General features: G+C 40.1%; 1 protein-coding gene across 1 annotated transcript in view; it reads right to left on the bottom strand.

The window, feature by feature from the left end:
- Positions 1 to 10,426: 10,426 nt before the first annotated feature.
- The window catches only part of dlgap2b (discs, large homolog-associated protein 2b), a gene marked incomplete at both ends in the record, with an annotated part of 53,546 nt that continues 41,839 nt past the window's right edge, over positions 10,427 to 22,133 (bottom strand). Inside the window, 3 exons of the mRNA XM_080744012.1 lie at positions 10,427 to 11,232; positions 17,434 to 17,653; positions 18,790 to 18,946. Coding sequence (XP_080600138.1) covers positions 10,427 to 11,232; positions 17,434 to 17,653; positions 18,790 to 18,946 — 1,183 coding nt within the window. The remainder of the gene's footprint in view (positions 11,233 to 17,433; positions 17,654 to 18,789; positions 18,947 to 22,133) is intronic.

Below are 22,133 nucleotides of genomic sequence, written 5' to 3'. Positions count from 1 at the left end.
TTAGTTTATTGTAATATACTGATCTGACTAAGTAGGTTGTTGTAGAACAAACTAAACCAGACCAAGTCACCAGAAGTGACTGTGTAGCAGTGGAGAGTTTTTTCTCTCACTCATCCTCCTGTGGTATTCTTCCTTAGAAATGCATGTTGGGAAGTATTTACAACAAATTAAAAAACACTGCTTGAAACCACAGTATGAAACACAGTCAAATCCTCAATTAACTAGAGTGCAAACATTGAGCCAAGTATGGACCCTTAAGTATAAGGGTTCCATTTACAGTATACAGAATTAGCCCCGATGATTTCACTGTGCACTTTGATCCAGAGATGGAAAAGCCACAGGCATCTGCTACTTGGAAACTTTGCCCCATTAAATGGAAATAGTCAGGGACCCACAAGCCCAAAAGCTCAAGGAATAGGGGTGATACCTGTGATGTCTTGCCATACTTTTTATTTCTGTTTTATCAATTAGTTTGGTCATTAAGGTCCACAGAATGACAGGCCTGCTCTGCCGGTAACATCGCGAAAAAAAGTTATGGCCATTTGTATATTCACTGTCCCATCGACAATTCGACATCACTATACAGGAAAAGAAAAATATTTAAAAAAGAAAATAAATTTAAGTAGCATGTGAGGGGTCAAACTAGGAGTTCATCGTGATTCTGAATCCATTGCAAGCATTTGTTTTGCATGAAAAACATTCCTACGGCAAAATATCGGCCCCCCAAAACTGTGAAAAGTGAAGATTTTTTGATGACTCATCACTTTTTACAATTTTGGGGGGCCAAAATTTAGCCCAAGGAATGTTTTTCATGCAAAACAAATGCTTGCAATGGATTCAGAATCATGAAGAACCCCTAGTTTGACCCCTCACATGCTACTTAAAGCACATTTATTTTTTGTATTCTTTTCCTGTATAGTGAAGTCGATGGGACAGTGAATATACAAATGGCCATAACTTCTTTTCGCAATGTTTCCGGCAGAGCAGGCCTCTCATTCTGTGGACCTTAATGACCAAACTAATAGATGAAACAGAAATAAAAAGTACGGCAGAACATCACAGGTCATCTCCCATTATCAGGGACTGGGTCCCTGACTAAAAGCAGTAAAACAGATTGTCTCGTCTTGTAGGATCTGATTTTTCCACAGAACATTTTTCATTTACAGGCATCCTAAATGACAGCATTTACACTAGAATATTGCAGATCTTGTCAAGTTCCACCCATATAAGCAGCATTGATTTGTGCTGGTTTGTAGAACAAGCTGTTATGTAGGTCATACTGTAACCTGACTTGTTGCATGCCAAAACATCTGGAATAGTGAAACCATAATATCGTGTGCTGCTTTTTATTCCCTTCTATTCATTTAAAGAAAAAATATATACAATGGTTAAAATAAGAGGGTGACTTAGAAAAAACACCAACCGATTTGAACTGAATTATAACATTAAAAATGTAAAATAAGAAAACCAAAAATCAAACCAAAAGAACCACCGTGTACCAAATAAATTTGGATTTGGTTCAGGGTAACAAACACTTCCCTGGTACCAAAATATGTTCTACTGACTTGGAAAAAAAAGCCATGCAGAAGAGGTTTTAAATGGAACAGTAATTCATGTTGCACTCTGTCTACAGTATACACATACAGTAGATAGTGTAAGAAAAAATGACATTGTGTTAACACAACGCAATAAAATATGAGATAGAAGTCTACGGAATTGTTGTTGCTTCAATTTGGTAATGTGGGATGGATATCATTAAATCACTACTTGTGCAGCGAGCCGACAAGAACAGAATGTTTTAAATTCTACTGAACTCACTGTATTTAGTGGCAAAACAGATGAAGACATTCAAATGTAACGTTACAAACTATGACGGTGTCTTCAACTTGGAATGGGACTATAACTATTACTGAGTGGGAAAAATGTCAATGGTGAGTGACAAAATGAATGAAAATAAACTAATAAAAACATTAACGACATTAAAAGATAATATTATATAAAGTGGTGGCCTACCAGACCTACCGTACAGCCCACGCCCCCCAGCTAAGCTACGGGCGCCTACAATGAAAAAAGAATAAGCAAAACAAACAAACAAACAAAAAAGCAGTGAAGGCTTAGTACAAAGCAATGCATATCGATCAAATGAAAAGGTACTGTGCCTGACCCATGCCGTGTATTGACAGTGATGTTTGAAATGCCCTGTGAAAAGGTATTTTTATAAGACAATATAATACTAACGATTGGGCCATTTCATCTCTGGCTGCCATCGTAAAGCTATGACCCCCATTCCACCACTTAAAAGATAAGATAAACATCATCAACATCGTAAACATCTCCATTGTTTTATATCAATTTATGAAAAAATACATAAGGCCGATAAAAGTTATAACAGAAATTACACAAGAAACACCACAATAAGCAAAGAACGAGAAATAAATTGAAAAAAAGGAATACACTGTTCTGGGGGAAAAAAAGAAAAGATTTGCAGAACAAAATCAAGCAAGAGCTAACAAGATGCAAGCTCAACTTTATGCTCTTTTTGAAAGGATCTTTTTTTTTTTTTTTTTTTCACTAAACATTGCAGTCTGAGATCCCTGAAAACTGCGACATGATTGGTGCAAAATGTAACAGGGGCATCTTTCCTCAGTGAATAATAAATACAGGAAGGAAATACTGTTCAGGGGTTAGAAAATGATTTATATTCAAGCAATGTTACAGATTTAAACTGAAGTTTAAATGAGATCCTGCCAAAATAATAAATAATAAAAAAAAAAAAAAAAAAACAGCCTGAATGACTCGACATCAGAGGACATCTCTGAATGGTAAACATAAACATAAAAACTATCATGGTCCCATGGGCTAATTGGTTAAATAACATATTCGATTTACACAGTCCATACACATAAATATATATTTAATTACACAAAATATGGTTCATGGTATAGAAAAAGTATGTTTTGATATCCTTACTCTTATTTTTACTCAATAGCTGTGTTCAATATATATATATTATATATGTGTATATTTATATATATATATATTTTACTAAGTTTAGTTTAGTCTTCTAACATTTAGATCAATATAAGCAATATGACTTTTGCTACATGTATCTTATATTCTTTTCAGGGAATGTTAAATTCTTTGGACTACATGATATTATGAGAGAAACATCTGGTTAAAAGTTATAGTACCTTCAACTTCAATTATTAGAATTAAGTGGACGTGGCATAATAATCCTCTAAAATGTTTTCCTATAAGATCTAATAATCAGAAACAATATTTCCAGTCGTATTAATAAAATACTTTGTTTACTTTGCCAGTTTGTAATCAACGGAATAATAGTGTGCTGATCTTGAATTATGTAATCTCCTGGAATCACTTGTACTTAAATTTCTCAAAAATCATTCTATGATACTACGCTGGTTATTATGTACAAAGATGTATGCAAAATTGCAAACTCTTTGAAAGATCTTAATTTCTCGTCAGTTATGGAATTCCCTTTTTTTCATGAGATCAGAGAGTATGAACACTTGATTGCCTGAGAGAGTAATGTATGCTCTAGGTAAAACCAGGACAGATAGTGTGTTTCTCTCGTTCTATCCAGGTAACAGCTTATGTTTCTCTGGTTATATCAAGGTAACAGGCAGCATACAAGTATATGCCAGCAGCAAAATGTTATTTGTCCTTCTTCTCGAGATATATTCCCCCTATGGGTTTGTCGTCGCCTAGCATCGGAAACCCAGGCTTCTTTTGGCGATCGGAAGAAAAAGAAGCCTGGGCGATCAGAGTGCAGAGAGCGTCGCACCGAATGTGTTGACGTCATGACGCAGCAGCGTTCTCTGCACTGAGCAGAGGAGCAGAGGGGGGTGGGGGGAGGAGAACACATGCTATTGGCTGGAGACTTGCGGAGAGACTCACCGCGCCCGCCCATCTGCCTACACTAAACTGTCCACGTTAGGTTTGAGTGGTCGTCGCCTAGCCGCGCGACAAACCCATAGGGGGAATATATCTCTCCCAGAAGTAAAATAACCATGGTTACATACGTAACCTCCAGTTGTCATGGCTAATGCTTGATGAATGGAAATCACCCTTTCTGACTGAGGGTTCGATTCTTCCATCACGGGGCCTCCGGCTTAACCGGGCACTCAAAAACACCATCCCGGTGAAACTGCTCCATCTCAGGTGAAAAGAACCGTCTGGCGACTAAGTATGCATCAGAGGAGACGTGGTCGTGGTCGCCTGCCCCGGTGGTTCTAAAACTTGTTTATTTCAAGGACAGCTCAGAAAGTGTACAAATGTGACCAAATGGAACTGTAAGGGCCATTTGGGGGGGGACTGGCATAACAACTAAATTGGGGAGAAAATGAAAAAGATCATAAATAGTTAATTTAAAGTGCTTAAGATAGTTTCTTTGTTTAGGTTTGATTTGTCAATAATCTTTTGAAATTTCAGTGATAGTAAAACCTTTCTTAAAGGACAACTTTGTTTCTTTACAACAAGGGTTCATATTTTAGATTGTAATTAGAGAAAAGAAAAGATGAGCGTTAAAATGTTTTCATTTACTGCTTTCTATCGTTTTAGCGATTTTGATTTCAGTGGTTGGGGGCATGCGTACAAGTAGCTAAATATGTATTTTTAGACACAAAAAGCCGTTGATTTCTTTATTACTATTTACAGTAACATACTAGCCCCCATAAGTCACATCCTCCTATTGGGCTTACCCTCCTATTGTGAGATCAAAATGGGACAATGAGTATATTCTTTAATATATAATGTAATAATTAATTAATTTATAAAATAATTTATATATATTTTTTATATATCTTTTTATTTTATTATGGGTTATTATTTTTTTGCTGGTGAAATTTATGGGAATTCTTAGTATGGTGTTTGACATGAAATCAATGTAAGCATAATGACAAGAATCATTAAAGGAGCTATAGTCAACTTTTTCTCGAAAAACAGACACTAAAATAAAATGTTTCAAAAATATTTTATAAAAAAGATTACGCTTCATATATGTGTTTCTATTCAAAAATGACCACAAAAAGTATAAAATAATGGTAAAATAATCATTTTGGTCATTGTCGGGCCGACTTTGTTTACATCCGATGTAAACAACAACATTTTTGAATAGAAACATATATATGAAGCGTAATCCTTTTTATAAAATATTTTCGAAACATTATTTTTTATTTTAGTGTCCGTTTTTCAAGAAAAAGTTGACTATAGCTCCTTTAATTATGTGTCACTTTCAGTTTAGAGCACTACAGAAGGCAGGCATGTGTGTGTCCAGCTGATGCTCATTGACGCTCGTTAATGTTACGTGCATCCAAGATATTATGTGTCTCCACTGTCAAAATACTGTAGGTCAAGATCATGGACAGTGTTGATAATAAAAAAAAAGCAATAATATTATTAGGGATGTCTGATATTATCGGCATATAAAAACAAACTATTGTATTAATAAAAAAATGTATGACCCTCCATTGGACTCAAATAAATTAGCTGACCTTCCCTTGGACTGAAATTAGAAAGGCATGACCCTCCCCTATTTTTCTCCAGGGGTACCCTTCTTTAAAAATCGACCTTTCCCTAAATGAAAACATTTTAACACTCATCATCATCATCATCATCATTATCATCTAATTACAATCTAAAATATGAACCCTAAAAAGTTGTCCTTTAATCCCAAGGGAAATTCCATAAATTGCCTTTATGAATCCCATTTATTAGGCTTTAGCAGTGCCTGAATTTCAAATAGTACTCTCCAGCTCCAATTATCACTCAAAGCCAAACTTGTGTTTTAACCACTTAAACCCAATTAAATTCAAAAGTCCCCCAGGCTTCTATACTTGGCTCCCTACTGATCCCTGGCTAATAAGCCAAATATGCCTTAATACATAATAATTGTTCCCTATAACTACAATGTAAAATCAAAAACAGCTTAAATATTGTATTTATTCTAGAAATGTGTCCATGTGTGGTTTATCCCCATGGGATTTATGGAGTGCATGTGCAAATAAAACATTTAAAATATTGATTTGATGCTCATATTAACCATAGTAAGTATTATTAGTTAAGTATTTTTAAATTTGCCCATGCATTCCATAAATTCCATTGGGATAGACTACACTTGCAACAGGCATTACCCCTGTTGAGTGAAAGATAAATATAGAATATAGAATAAATACAATATTTAAGGTATTTTACATTTTAGCTATAATTATAATGTATTAAGGCATATTTAGCTTTAGCCAGGGATCCTTTTAAACCAAATAACTTTGGTGAAAATAGCTGTTCTACAGCTCACAATGCATCGCATTGTGAGGTTGTAGTCTACAACCTCACAATACAACTTGTAGATCTGCTCTTTTCGCCGAATGTTCCCTCCAGAATAGGGGCGGTAGGGACATAAATGCATACGTAGGTCTCATGGAGATGAACATTAAAATAAACTGTCTTTCTTTGTGCTACAGCTCTATACTTTCAGGAACCTCACCCACTGTTACATTATAGTATATGCTCACAGAGAAAAGAAAGAATAGTTAAGAGTTGTTTTTGACAACATCATGAACAGAAAAATAGTTAGCGTTGCCTGAAGGGCATGCAAAACAAAGTTTCTGAAAAGTCAATCCATTGTCATGGGTGATCACTTGCATGAGAGCGCAACATAAACACCTACGGCTGTGAATCTTATGAAAACAACAACTTTCCTACAGAGAACAAAGGACTTGCATAGAATGAATGAATGTAGTTTTGAGACATCGTGATGGCCAAGTCTCCATTATGGATTCAGCACCTTTAAATTATGTAGTTCCTACTCCCCCGTCACGGGGATTCTGGGAAGAATGCAAGTAAGGAATGTAGTTGCAATCCCCTCTCTTAATCATTCAAAAATAAAAAGTAAAACGTGAGTACGAGATTTTCTTTTAAATATACTGTATATTAAAATGATTGTAGGCTGATTTCTTAAAATGCTCTCACAGTCATATGCCTTTCAGTCAAATTATATAAGGGTTTGTCACCCATGTGACTGGGTTACCAATAGGAAACTCAAAATCATTTTGTTATGGGTTGTGTTAACAACCAAAAATAGATGTCGAGTAGAGCTATATCATTGTTATTTTTGTATTGCAAATGGTGGAGAATGGCAACAATAAAATACAGCTCATTCTTCAATAATTCTCTGTACCAAAAAATGAAAAGTTCAGAGTCAGGGAGAAGTTGTCAAAGTTCATAATTTTCAGCCATGTCCTAACTGTACTTTAGACCACCTGGAAATGAACCTCAGATCCAGTGCTGTACCAGAGGGGCATGGAGTCATAAACTAACAACTAAAAACATCTTGTTTGTTTATTTTTTTAGTGTGTGGCTATCATTTTCTTTGACCATACTGTATCTCCTCAAGGAGAACCTTTGTATAAATATCTTTTCAAAGTGCCACTTGTTTCTCAAGTATTGTCTTTTGGTCGTGCAAAACAAAAAGGGACGAGGATCCACTTTCCTGATCAAAATGAGAGATGTTGCACCATCTTTACAGGAAGTCATTTTTTTTTTGAGAGGGTTCACATTTCAGTCAGGGCTCTCTCTGATACACAGGCATCCCAGCGTGCTGATCTGCACTGACCATCCTCAACCCGGAGCCATCCGAGTACAGGCATCATCAGTTCCACAGGCCGCAGCAGTAACTTTGGTACGCCATGTTGTGTACAGTATGACAATGGTTGCGGATGAATGGCTAGGAGGGATGCAACTAGCTGAATGGTCAATCAAGCACTTCTCTTTGAGGGATACGTCATCAAGAAGAGCAGTTGGCCACAGTGTAGCATAATGATCGAGGGCTCCCACCTAATCAGGTTTCCCATAAGTCAAATTAACCACTTAAAAGTCATACCGTGTAACGCTAATTTTACTAGTCTTTCTGTCTGTTAGAAATGCAATTCAGAGAATTCAGTTTGAAAACAGAACCACGTCAGCGCTCGTTCAAAACAAATGCTGCAGGGCCCCATAGCACCGAGGATGTTTTGGAAAGCTGTGGTTTAACTTTAAATAAAGATGAATAAACACATTTCGGAAACATTTCCAGGGCCTGCATCGTTTTGGCGCGAGTGTCGATGGCAGACTCTTGCAACTAAAAAGTGTTTAAATAAGTTGTCAAAAACACAAGTGGAATGTTACTGTGAAAGAAAATACCAGTGAAAAATAAGAATGAAAATAGCTTTTGTTTAATGGAATAAGTTACACAGTATGACTTTAAACCCTATATACTGTACTTCGTTGACCCTGGACCGGGTCCCCCAGGGATCTATCCTTGGCCCGTTACTTCTTTCCCTCTACACCAAATATTTTCACCGACAATAGCTCGATCTACCAACTCGCAACGCAACCCTTCGCATTGTGTTGTGTCGTGTTTGCAGATGGGCTATTCCTGCTAAATGTTAGCCTATTTTCATTTAATGTTCACATATTATGACATGCCCAGGATATGGGTGCTAGGGTTCGTGTGGTTAAGCCGTCACTAGTGAGGCGGTGTTAGTATTTGTACATTCTGGGGACGTGGTTGGAGAGGTAGAGGGGGACAAGGCCCTCGGTGGCTCTGATTGTCTACATGTATGGACTAGTGTTTCCCTTTATGTATCCAGGTGTGATGAGCCTTCATAAGCAGAACAATTCCACTATGTGGGAAAAGACAACACCAAAAACAAAGCCAAAAATAAATGGAATCTAAGCGGAATTACTGTGTTATAACGAATTACAGTCAATAATTAGTATTTCCAACAAATGAAAGTATCAACATTGTGATACATCTCGCACTACAACCACAAATGTAGCTATAAAATAATAATTACTTGTATCAAAACAATTTTTTGTCCAACCTTTGCTGCTACTAACCAAATGACCAAACGTCAAGGGAAACACTGGTGTGTACTATTTACCTATGATGTGTTTGGACGCGAAGCACAAGCGGCGCAGGGTGATTAGACATCAAAATGAATGGAAATAAGCTTCCAACAGAAACACAAAGGGCAAAAGTGCTGGGTTTGGTTTAGAACCACTATTACTGTCTTAACCTCTCTCGGAGCTATGTCGGAACACAGTATGGTTATAAATGCAAACAGTACAGGTATTTAATATAAGTTTTCTCTATATACAAAATTGGTACAATTATATACACGATTAGCCTATAGTGTTGCACACGTGATTGCAGACTTTTGTGCAGGAATGAATTGAAGCCAAACATTCACACTTGATCGTTCTTAATCCAGACACATCTTTCTGACTGTTTTCCTCTGGACAGTGTCGTTCATCTTTTAAGCCACTTCAAACTTTTACACAGTGAACAAATTATCCACTCTAAACATTTTCAGCTCAGGATAAAGCAAGCTCACAGAGCCTTTGAAAACTATGCCATTCATACAGCTCTTTCAGAAAGGACTGCACTTTTTACAAGCTTTAATGTAGGCTAGATGTCCACTTGTACTGATAGGAGTAATGATTGATTGAGTAATAACATTGCGTTTACCTTTCGTTTTCCACCACGTGTTATATGACTATGGCTACTGCTTGGGTAGGTAATGTGGTACGCTAGTTCACTATCATCTCTCTTTTCTTTAAGAAGAGTTAAAAGTAGAGATTTGGGGGAAATGCCCACTTCCACTGGAGCCAGCTACAAAGTGGATGGAAAAGGCAATGTCAAGGGAATGCTTTGATAACCAATCGATATGGTACTGCAATGTATATCAATGTATTCATAATAAATAATATCTATATCTTTTGACGCGTTCATTTAAAAAAAAAGTTATTCACAGTATTTCTCAGTATACTCAGGTGCTTAAGATAACGTTTCCTCCCAAAGAGGAACTGGAATGAAGATGATCTACATCCCTCGTAGGCAGAGAACGACAGGCCACCGCTAGGCTGATTGTGACGATAAATTCTGTGACTAAACGAGCATTTCGTGTTCCTACGATCATTGTTTATACGTTTACAAGGAGCGACTTTTTCATCTCGATCACAGCAATATGAAATCATCAGAATGTTGGAGACTAATTATTTATAGGACAGGGGCGCGCAGAGATAATGTTGTTGTGCTATTTTGGCACTTGAGGATCACGGTAGTCACATTCTCGTTCACATTCTTACGTCTCCTCATAATGCTTTTTTTAATCATAATTATTATTATTTTCTTATTCGCTGCTTATACAAGAGAATTGTAAAAAAAAGAAAAGGGGGAAGAGAAAAAAAAAAAAAAAAAAAAAAAAGATATTAACATTGTCATTACCGGTTGTGTCAGACTTTGTCTGCATAGAGTAAAGGGACATTTAACAGCCCTGCCTTCCTTAGCGCACTCAAAGCTTGTATCCTGACTTCCTGATCTAGTTCTTGGGGAGGGGGGGGGGTCCCTCTCTATGAATGGGAATGATTAGAATGACATAGACAGGTATGACATGGGCCCACTGGTATATTTCCTGCTCCATAGTTCCAGACTTGCGCTTCTGTGACCACCTGAGTCCGTCTGCTTGCGGGGGGGCTTTTGCTTTTTGCTGACCTCCCACTTGAAGTCCTCCATGGGCTGCGGGCTGGCGGGGCTGCCCGACCCTTCCGGCGTCCCCTCCGGCGTACCCTCGATGATCTCGATGCGGGGCGGGTCCATCAGGTCCATGATGCTGAAAGGGGCGGGCTCCGGCTGGCACATCACAGACTTATCCTCTGTGTTCTGCCGGACGGGCCAACTGGAGCCGGCCTGGATGCCCACCGACACGCGGTCGTCCGTCTGCGTGGTGCTGTCGCTGCCGCTGCCGGGCTCGCGGCACAGCGTCCACATGTTGTAGCACTGGGTGAAGTTGAAGAAGTTGCTGTTGAAGGTCTTCAGCTCGCCGCACACGTCCCGGCGGAGCTCGGCGAGCTCGTAGCGCATGGCCGAGATCTCGTCCTTCCACTGCATGTTGAACGCGGCCACCATGTTGGCGGACTCCTTGAAGGCCTGGATGGCCTGGGGGACGGGCGGCTCGGCTATGGGCGGGGTGGCCGGGACCCTGTACGAAGGCGGGGACGTCGGCGGTACAGAGATGGCTGTGACTGTGGAGCTGGTACTGTGCTGGCTGCGAGCAGCCGCCGTCTCTCTCTCCAGCCTCTCCAGTTCCACATAGGCGGAGGAGCTGGCCCCGTCATCGTCGTCTATCATGTCTTCATTTAGTAAAGACGTGCCATCCAGCACATCATATCCCTCTGGAAGACAGATGTGAATATGCAAATACAGGGACATTCAAAGCAAAAGAACAGCCGGAGGTGACCACATATCTACGGAAATGCATACAGTATGTGAGTAGCGAGTCGTCTGGGAAGACAGGACCCAGGGTAGCGTTCATGTTTGGATGGTCAAACATGAAATGTTTTGTCAAAATGTTGCAGCAAATGTTTGCTGGCTGAAGTGAAAGCTTATAGCATATTGTTTTATATATCTGTCTGTCACTTTCTCTAAAATGCCCTAAGGTTTAACCCCAATTAATGCTGGTGATTGAGAGCTGTATACCAACCGAGTTGGTACAAGGCAGAATATGCATACCATGTGCCATGGTACTCACATATTATTGAGTGTCTTTAGACTCACATACTGTAGGCTTTTCATGGTGTTTTGTACACTGCCTTCTCAGTCATGTCAAGGAACACCAACCTTTGCATGCCTTTCCATCTTTTCACTGCACAGCACAGCATGAAATGGAGTGAAACATAATTCACATCACTCATTGTTTTCATTTTCCAGAGAGTGTCTCTCGCAAAACATAGCTCTCGAGACAATGTTTCTAGATACCCTTAAAACCACTTAAGCCCTATTTAAAAAAAAAAAAACTAAAATAGCTGATCTACAAGCTCACAACATTTCTCATTGTGAGCTTGTAGAGTTGCTATATTTTCTATATTTGCTAAGATTTTCACCTATAATGACAGGCCCAAAACCATGGGGACGCCAGGTTTAAAGTGGTCAAGTTTGTGCCATTTTGTTGTGCAAAGGAAAAGATGTAAAGGGAAATATAGAAGAATCACAACTCAGTGAGGGGCGAGAAGATATGAACCCTATTGAACATATCAGGCCCATCGCCACGTGGCTGACTGGACCGCGTGGAGAAACCCAGTGGGGGGTGGGAGGGGTTATCGCACCACCCCATACAAGGCTGCACCAGGGAGAGGCTGCAATCCCACAGTCAAAGACAGCTGACAGACTCCATGCCAAGAGTTAACACTTTGCCACACAGGGCCGGCCTTTTTATGTCAGGTCAACTTTTATGGAAAGAAAAAAAAAAGAAAAAAAACGAAATGAAATAAAAATGAAAGCTTTCACACAGCTACAGCGGACGCGCTTGCTCTCACAGATGACTGGAGACAGTTGGCAATGTGATAAAACATTCATTGCTATTTTATGGTTGCGATTATGAACACATCACATATAGTTTGAGATAGATCGATCGTACAGCTGTATCATACATTTACACTGATAATATAGACAACTTGGTAAACAACTCGCAGAAGCCAGTGAGGAGGCGATGTGTGATCAGCAATATTTATGATGAGGGGTTGACTATCGTGCGTATCATCGGTGGGCGTTGGGTTTAAAGTCGGACATAGTTTAAGGATAGAACCCGCACACACGAGCTGTGGTTGAGACTTCTTTCATTTAGCACAAGATCCGACAATGTTTAGATCCATAGTGGATCTTCAACCAATTCCACTCCAGACCTTTTGTGTTTCAATAATATAATATTTGCCTTGTGATGTGATCTGTTTGAGTTAATTAAACTGAACCAGCCAGGTAGGACATGCCATTATTGTTCTAACAGTGGATATATGCGCGCAATCTCTGATGAAATATTTTTCATGACTATTATTTTATTTTGTAAGTATAACCCTTTCTTCTATGCATGTTATTTTGTAAGTATAACCTTTTATTCTATGTATGTTTTCTTACCACCTACTGTAGTTAATAACAGCCCATATAACACAACAGGAATTACGAAGAGTGACATACTGTATATCACTGTACAGTTAGTTTTAAGAACTTATTGTACAGTGACAAAAAGGAGGGGGTCTACTATCGACTCATGGTGTACTCCGGTCAACTAAGTATAGTGTTTAACTCAGGGGAGGGCAACTTTGATGATGGCGAGGGCCACTATATTCCCACCTTCACGCCAGAGGGCCACATTGCATATTGCTACGTCCTACTTTGTTAGTCTAGTATCTCATACAAAAGAAGCAAAAAATAGCAGATCTACAAGCTCAAAACGCATCGCGCTGCGATGCGCTTTGAGCTTGTAGATCGGCTATTTTTTGCTTCTTTTGAATTGGAATCATGAATTAGTTTTTGTTATTTTTAATTGGAATACTGAAATGTAACATTTTGATTTAATTTCAAACACATTTAGTTATATACTCATGTTAACTTTATGAACCTAAATACAAATATATTGGACATAAAAAAAATACATTTTAATACTACTATACTAGTCATTAAGCTAGTAATATAGTAGCTGATGGATTTAAAGCGGGTCATGTTTGGAATTGTAACTGCTGAAATCAATATTATACCGGTATCAGTATTCCGGTATTAACCTGTGGGCCGCATTAAATGAAGGTGGGGGCCGCATGTGGTTTAACTGGTTCATAGATAGACCTGACGAAGAAAAAATAAAGAAGTTAAAACCATAGCTCGGACGGTGTGTGGTTTCTATCCTTAAACTATGACCATCAATATATTTGTCAGTATGCCGCCAAGAATCCATCAAATGTATCAAATCATACAGGATGAAGAGCTCAACAAGGCCTCTGGGTTCTGTGAGTTGTTTGGACCACTGTTTGCTTGCTTGAATAGAACATTAACGGGGTGTTTCTACTTTTCTAAAATAAAAAAGTGGTGTGTTTTTATTTTTACTGAGAAGGCAGTGCAAAAAAACACACATATACATAGATATATGTATGCGTGTCAACGATAAAAATACCTGCGACAATCATCACTGAGGCCTCCAGCTGTTCTGTCCCCCTGGTTATCCTTGGCTGAGATGGCTGGTACAAAAGGTGAGGGGGTTTGCTGTTCGTCTGCCCTTACGGAGCATCAACCCAAGGCCTCGGGTCTGCCCTTCCCCCACCCCAAGGGCTTCTCCCTGCTAGCCTCAAACCCTTGGGTTTGGCTGGTAAGCCACTTTCAATTCAGTTCCTCCTAACCACATGAACCCTAACACCCCCTGTTCTGAGCATATCATAATAGGCAAACATTGAGGGGAAAGTAGGCAAACATTCAGTGAAAATATAGGGTGAACATTTGTCCAAAATAGGCAATCTACACTAGTTTGACGTACAGCGATGTATATAGGGTTCAACCTCGTGAAACCTATATACTTCATTGACCAGGGTCCTCCAGGGGGTCTCCCTCTATACGATATCTCTTTGCTGAAGATAGTCTATCTACAAGCTCACAACGTGTCCCGTTACAACACGTTGTGAGCTTGTAGATTAGCTATTTTTGTGAAAGTTTGCCTATTATGACATGCCCAGGATAGGGGCGCTAGGGTTCGACGTGGTTAAGTGGTTAACTATCTTGGCTCAAGGACAAAATAGGCTAGATAAGGTCCTTTACTTAATAACTTAATTAAAGTGATAGTTCACCTATTTTTGACATAAAGCTGTGTGAAATACTTGCCATTAAAACAGTGGTTAAAAATGTATTAATTGATTACCAGAGTCCTGTGGTCAGAGTTCTGGTCAGTTTCGAATGAATATTAAGTAGTTCCAATGGGGTGGGGGCCATTTGGCGTGGCCCAATCATTGAAAATAGATTAATCCACAAAACTAGCGTCATTTGTATTGTTGGCCTATTTCTACCATATAGAGCGAGGTTTTGTTCTGATCAGCTGACTGCAAAGCACCTTGTTTTGGGGAAATACGTTGCAGCAGCGTAGTGATACTGGACACAAAAAATAGTACCATGTGACAGAGGGGTCAAAGTTGAACGAAAGATGGTCTATTTGGTAGAAATAGGTCAACAATACAAATGACGCTAGTTTTGTGGATTCATCTATTTTTAATGATTGGGCCATGAGCCCCTGCCAAATCACCGGAACTACTTTATATTCATCTAAAACTGACCAGAACTCTGACCACAGGACTCTGGTAATGAACTAATACATTTGTAACCACTATTTTAATGGCAAGTATTTCACACAGCTTTATGTCAAAAATAGCTGAACTAACACTTTAAGTACAGTATTTACTTTTCCCCCCATTCCATTATAACACTACACAGAGGACAGCAAAAAGGTTGACACCAGAAATATTATCTGCATTATGGATTAATCGCCGGGTGGTGACAAAACATAACCAATCACCCTCAATGGAAATTATCCTTTTGAGCCGCCATAGCCTTGTTGTCTGACATATCGTACTGGATGATGCTGCACAAGGCCTTTCATAACAATTGCAAAAGTCAACTGCTATTTGTGAGCCCATTGGTAGGCTGACAGAATCGGAGCAGAGACATGATTGGATGAACATAGTTCAGCAGGTAAAAGACGGTGGGATTGGAGGACACTCCTTTAATCCTCGGCAGTTCAGTCACAGCGATGTAGGCAAATCGTAGATGCAAACCCAATTGAGCATGAAAAGGAGGATTACAAAAACAAAATTCCAGATTTGAACAAGAAAACAAAGTATTCCCACCAAAAGGGGGGAGTAGGAGTACAAACTAAATTGACAGAATCAAAAGTTGTGGAAAAAAAAAGAAGCAAAAAAACAAAGTCATAACATTTTTTTTTAAATGCATCTAGTTCAATTAAAAGGTGTTTCAATAGGGTTCATAGCTTTACTCTTGCAGGCATACGTACATCAAATGCACTTACAGTGAGGGAGTTATATCGCCATGATGGCTCTCTTTTTCTGTTTGCACAAAGAACATAATGTTGATTTAAAGGTGATTTATACTTAGTTGTGCGCCAGTGGTGCACACCGAAAACAGGCAATCTACAAGCTCACAATACGCTGCAGTGCTTCGCTGAGTGACACGGCGCGCAACCAAGTGTAAATAAGGCATTGGGGTTGCATTGTGTTGCACAAAGCCTTATTAATACTCTTGTATTGCGTGTATTATGTATTGATACAGTTACAGTATATATACAGGTATGTATATTATACACACACATATACATATATACTGTAAGTCAGTGCTTCTCAAACGTACAAATGTCAAGGTCTCCCCTTAACTCTGACAGTGTACAAATGGAACCAAATGGACCCTAATGGGTCCATTTGGTTCCATTTGTACACTGTCAGAGTTACAGACTTGTATGGGTCAATTTAGACCCCCATAAAGGAACCCACAGAGTCCCTGGAACCCACTTTGAGAACCACTGCTGTAAGTAACAGGTAATCTGTTCATATGCCTCTTTAATGAATCAGTTAGGATAACTGACAACACTGTTTATAAGCCATAACACTTTTATGCAACACAACACAACAATACTGAAAGCGACCAAATACATTTGGGACTAGAAAAGACTTGTATACCCACTTGTATACCCAACTTGAACACAATATGTTCACAGAACCTATGAAGTTGCCGCAACATGACAGTTCCTTTGTGCAACCAGCATGATGAGTGTGTATTCTGGCCATCTAGAGTTTGTCGACTTACCGTATATTTGTAAAAGAATTGTTTGGTTGTTGTTATTGTTAATAGTGTTTTGTGAGCTAATAGTGGGTGGTGTAGGTTAATGGTTTTCTATAACAGAGCAAGGGGAGAACGGGAGATGGAGGCTCGTTCAACGGGTCCTCAACACAAACACATTGACAGCCTCCCTAAACCCCCATCCCCCCTCATGCCACAATCATCTTAACCCCTCTCTGCAATGGTTCACATTCGCCTCACAACACATATCGAATGCCACAGTTTCACATGCTCAAGAGCAGGAGCCTGTTGTTCCCTTTACGCATGCCATGTCACGTGACTGTGCTGTGTTGCGGTGTTCTGTGCCATGTGAGTGGGTTTCAATGAGACCCCTCCCTCCCTCCCGCACTTATCCCGCCCTCTGCCCCTTCCTTATCCTATACTATAGTGTCCCGCTCGGAAAAAACGCCATGAAGCAACTGGCTGGAAGCTATAATCGTGTGCAGGATCATGCAAAGTCACACAAAAGCAAACCCACTGGAGCGCTTGGGCCAGGAGCACACAGAGGCAGCAGCTAAACAAGAAGGCACCGCAGTTGTCCAGAAAAGAAATAAATGACTGGATCTCATTCATCCTGGCATCCCTCAAGCTCAAGGGTACCCCACTGTACATATGTAGGTATGTCAAGTTATGTGCGCATATGTATAAGAATGTATGAGGATATGTGGTCTAAACCCTCGCTCGTCTTTTTGGCGGGGATGGGGTGGATTTTTTTTTACCTGTCGTGGATCTGAAAGTTGAAGTGACAGTGGAGGATGTCATTGAAGGCAAGCAGTCATCGTCTTGGGAATACCCAGCCTGAATTGCACGGAGGTAACTGTGGCTTCGAGTGCGGAACGAACCGGGCAGGTCCAGGGCCTCCATGGCCTGGGATTCTACTTCGCTAAAAACGGACTCGCAAACTGACTCAAACTGCCCATTGATCTCAGTCTCACTCACCTGAGAGACAAAAACAGGAATAGCAGTCCTTAATTTTTCCTCTTCCTTTCTCTTTCTCACTTTGATTCTTCCCCTTTGCACAGTAAATAATGAAGGAGTGTTAGCATATAGGGAAAATACCACCGTCAATTTGCTGACCTCAAACTCAATCAAAAATCTTGGCCAAATAAAAAGACAATAAAAGAAAAACTAAAAAGGTAACAATAAAAATCAAAAAGAGCATTCAGTTTGATTTTGCAAAGCATTCCATTTCGCACAAACCCAAGGTAAGTTAGCAAAGATGTCTATGATACTACATGGGAAATAGGACAGCAGGGGTCCTTTCAACCTGGTTAAGGGCAGAAAAAGATTTAACAGTGAAAAGAAAAACTAAAAAACACTACATCCTTTTAGCTGATTCAAGACGATAAACTTTGTTCAGGTAGCTCATGCAGTCAAATCCTCAGAAATCAGAAGGTATATTATCCTATTCTTGCAAATATATTCAAGATACAGTGTTCAATTTACATATCTCTAACAGAGAGAATCAGTATACAAAGCATGCAACAAGTTCTTATTTAATATTTGAGATATGATGCTAGCAGAATATCATTTTACATGGACATATTCTCATCAATTAAACATTTTCCATAATGGGCTATTTACCAATGTGTGACAGGGCCTCCCGTTTATCTCTGCCTGTTGAGATAAACAAGAGTTATCTTATTCCCTATACGTTTGGCTGTCATTGTGCTTAAAACAAGTGACAATGGCCTCAGCAGAACACACACGCCTGCTGCGTACAGAAACGCTTCCTCGTGGATTGGCTTCAACAAACCACTGCTATACAACCGCTGTTCTCTGGCGATGTAAATATACGTCATCATACGATGATGGTGTCGCATGGCGACAATTAGGTACAGTAGATCAGCAATCTTTGTTACTTTTGAAAATGTTTGCCTATAACAACATGCCCAAAATTGGGACACCGGGCTTAAAGTGGTTAATAATGTTACTAATTCCTTCTAAAAACAACTAAACTAAAACTTGGGCAACGCAATCGGGTAATACTATTTCCTTTCTCGTCCTCTTCCCTCGAAGCCTCTCCAGTGTCTCTCCAGTGATGCCTCTGTGAAGTGCATGGGTTCGAGACTCACCTGGCTGACGCAGCTAGCCTGACTGAGGGTGCTGACAGCACGCATGTAGCTCTGATTGCGAGAGCGGAACGGTGGGGGGTTGAAGGTGGTGGCGGGGTCCAGCGATACGCCGGGGTGCGGCCGTATGTCTCTCATGGTTTGCAAGTGGTAGCTCTGGCTGAACAGAAGGAGAGAGAGGGCAGGGACACGCACACAGCATCAAACCTCAAGTGTCTCAAACAAGTTCTCGCAACACTAGACATGTGGTTAAGCACTTGAACCATAACGTCCCTATTCTACTGGTGAATATTTGGCGAGAATAGCAGTTCTACAAGCTCACAGCGTCGCTGTGAAAAGAAGCGGTTTGCGGCGTTCTCAGAGTTTATTTTCTCTAGTTTTGTGCGACAGTCTTGTACGGTGAAGCAGGGCTTTACAAAAAACGTTCAAATCTGAAACTTGAACATAAAAGGTTTCTGCCCGATGCAAATCTCAGGATCCACATGGAAACGGTGTGGTGTGGCATACCTGTGTCAAATTTCAACCCGATCCAATTGCCATTGACTTCCTTTATAAAGTTAAAGTTAAATCATCTGGTATAAAAAGGGGGGAGGGGGCTACTGTCCACCATACATTTGGAGCTGCATCAATCTAGTGGTTTGCGAGATTATCAATGGAAACGCAGACAGACACACTGACCGATAGACGGACAGACTCTTGGAGAGCCATGCCCGTAAAAGCATTGTTGATTTTAGTAAGTAGACAGTGACTTGTATCTCCTACAATGTGTCACTGATTTGCACAGGCATACAGTACTGCAGCCTACTCTCTCTAACACTGGAGGAATGTGACAGCTTTGCAACAGACTTGGTAAGATGATCCACAAATATTGAACTAACGGATGATAAAGGCATCAAACAGAGACGTGCAGAGAATGTTAGAGAGGCAGGGCCTTTTGGTGGAAATATTGAAAATAGCAGACCTCCAGGCTCACAGCGTGACGCGTTGTGAGCTTGGAGGTCGGCTATTTTCAGTACCTGATACCACAAACTAAGCATAAAAAAGGCAATGCTGGAGATGAGGCGTACAACACAGATTTCTCCACAGTGAGGGCAATTCTTTCAACACAAGATGCTGCATACAAGTTCAGGAGAGTTTGGACAAGGCAATTCTCTTGAACGCTGCCTTAGTGCCTTCAGGTAGGCTATGGCATGGAAAGAGGGGCATTTGCATTTCTTTTACCATAGTAAGAACTGCATTCATGGACTGGGCACTTTTTACAGACGGGTAAAAGGGCAGGGGCTCAAGCCCCCTTTGTCTATGTGTGCACGTGCCTGGCCACAAACATGAACCCATTTGGTTCTTTGACACTCTGCACACCACTGTTGTACTTGTGAGCAGTGGTGGAAAGTAACTAAGTACATTTACTTAACTGTACTTAACACTTATGTTGCAATGATTTTTTCTCTTCAATGTCTCGCGTTGCCATGGTTACCATAGACTTCCATGTAATTGTGCAATTGTGTAAAAAGTGCACGCCCATGCCTAGATGATGCACCACGTGTGTAGATGCTGTTCACAGCTTTCAAACAAAAAAATCCGCTTGGAAATCCGTTCAGGCATTCATGATTTATCAGCCATTATGTTTTCTTCAGATGTAAACAAACATGGCTGCCATGTTTGAAAGAATGAGTTGGTATGGGGGTTAAACATACAATTTCGTGATCGCGATCATGCCTAATACATTTCTGGAGGTCCAAAAAAACTTTTTGAAAAAAAAAAACTTTAAAAAAAAAAAACTTTTTTTTTTCAAAAACGGCCCAAACTCGGGAAACTCAGGGTTGGCACAGCGGTAGTACCAATACAAACTCGGGAAACTCGGGGTTGGCACCATATGTGTTAAGTACAATTTTGAGGTATTTGTACTTTACTTGAGTATTTCCCATTTCAAATATATTTACTTCTACTCCACTACATCTCAGAGGCAAATATTGTACTTTTACTCCACTACAACTATTTGAAAACTTTACTAGTTACATTTAGTAGATTTGGATCATTATTACAAAACATACATCAACCACTTCTTCAACTGTATACATTTCAGCCATTTGAAAACAGCCAATCTACAAGCTCCGTACCCTAACAGAGTATTTCTATGTTGCAGTATTGATACTTTTACTGAAGTAAAACATTTTAGTACTTTTTCCACAACTGCCTATGAGACAGTGAGTGCTCCAGTACTAAGCCAATGCCACAGCAGTGTCAGCAGCTAACAGAGGGGTTTAAAAGCAATTGCAGATCAGTTCCTTTTCATAGTGTTGCCCACAATAGCAACAAAGGCTTCACTTCTTAATTTGTTGCCATGCAACATAATTGGGCCTCTAGATTCTGAGAAATATCTGCTGGCAGGGTAGAAAGCTAATGTTAGGTTATGTTATGTTTTACTCATCACAGACTAATTGACAGCCGAGCAGACAAAGAGCTTATTTGTTACAATTAAATGTAGCATGATCAGATTTAACACATTAATTAACACTTTAGCCATGTCAAAACATGTTTTCAGATTTTACTGCACTTGGCCACCATAGGTCAAAACGTAGCCTGATTTCAGACTCCGCTGACGCTTGAGTCTGACACTGTGACCTATTCTGAACGATTTACGGGGGAGGGACTTTTGTGCGAGCGTGCACGCGCGCGGCCGCACGTGAGTGATCCACACAGAACTGCAACCAGAAAACATGTAATCAACATTAAAGGCTTGGTGAAATCAGCGTGTGCGCGCGCGTGTGTGTGTGTGCCTGCCTGCCTGGTGTGTGAACTTCGTTTGAATCGTTTCAACTGCTGCACGGATTGGATATTCGTTAAACCCACCCCCCGCGCTCATTGGAGGAGCCACAATTTTCGTTTGATAAACTGCCGATTAATTTACTCCAGACCAGAGAAACAGTCCACTCTGAGAGTGGGCGGGGTCTATGGGCAGCCTGGAACCAGGCTTGCCAAAACGCGTAAATCGTTCTTTTCATTGTTTAATATCAGACAGCCGTCTGATACACCCTGCAGTAAAGCAGGGACTCAATTTCCCATGATCCTTCGGGAGATGAGATGTTTTTCCATTCAGACCAATGGTATAGAATTCAGAGAAGTGGATTTATCTTGGATTCTAGTCCCAGATTGTGTTGATCGTCCAAAGACGCTTTTTTTCAACGGACCATAACTAAAGAACCGATTTCCGCGGTCAAAATTTTTCTTTACCGGGCCAAAGAAGAATGATGTTACAAACAGCGTGTACACTCATCGTGGTCACGCCCGTGACTTCCGTGGGTCCTTCAAAATAAAGTAAAATCATGAAAATCGCGGGCGGAGTTGCA

This window comes from Nannobrachium achirus (assembly GCF_963921795.1).
Source record: "Nannobrachium achirus genome assembly, chromosome: 16".
NCBI lineage: Eukaryota > Metazoa > Chordata > Actinopteri > Myctophiformes > Myctophidae > Nannobrachium > Nannobrachium achirus.
The sequence above is the reverse complement of the archived record's forward strand: the minus strand, read 5'-3'. Positions and strand labels throughout refer to the sequence as shown.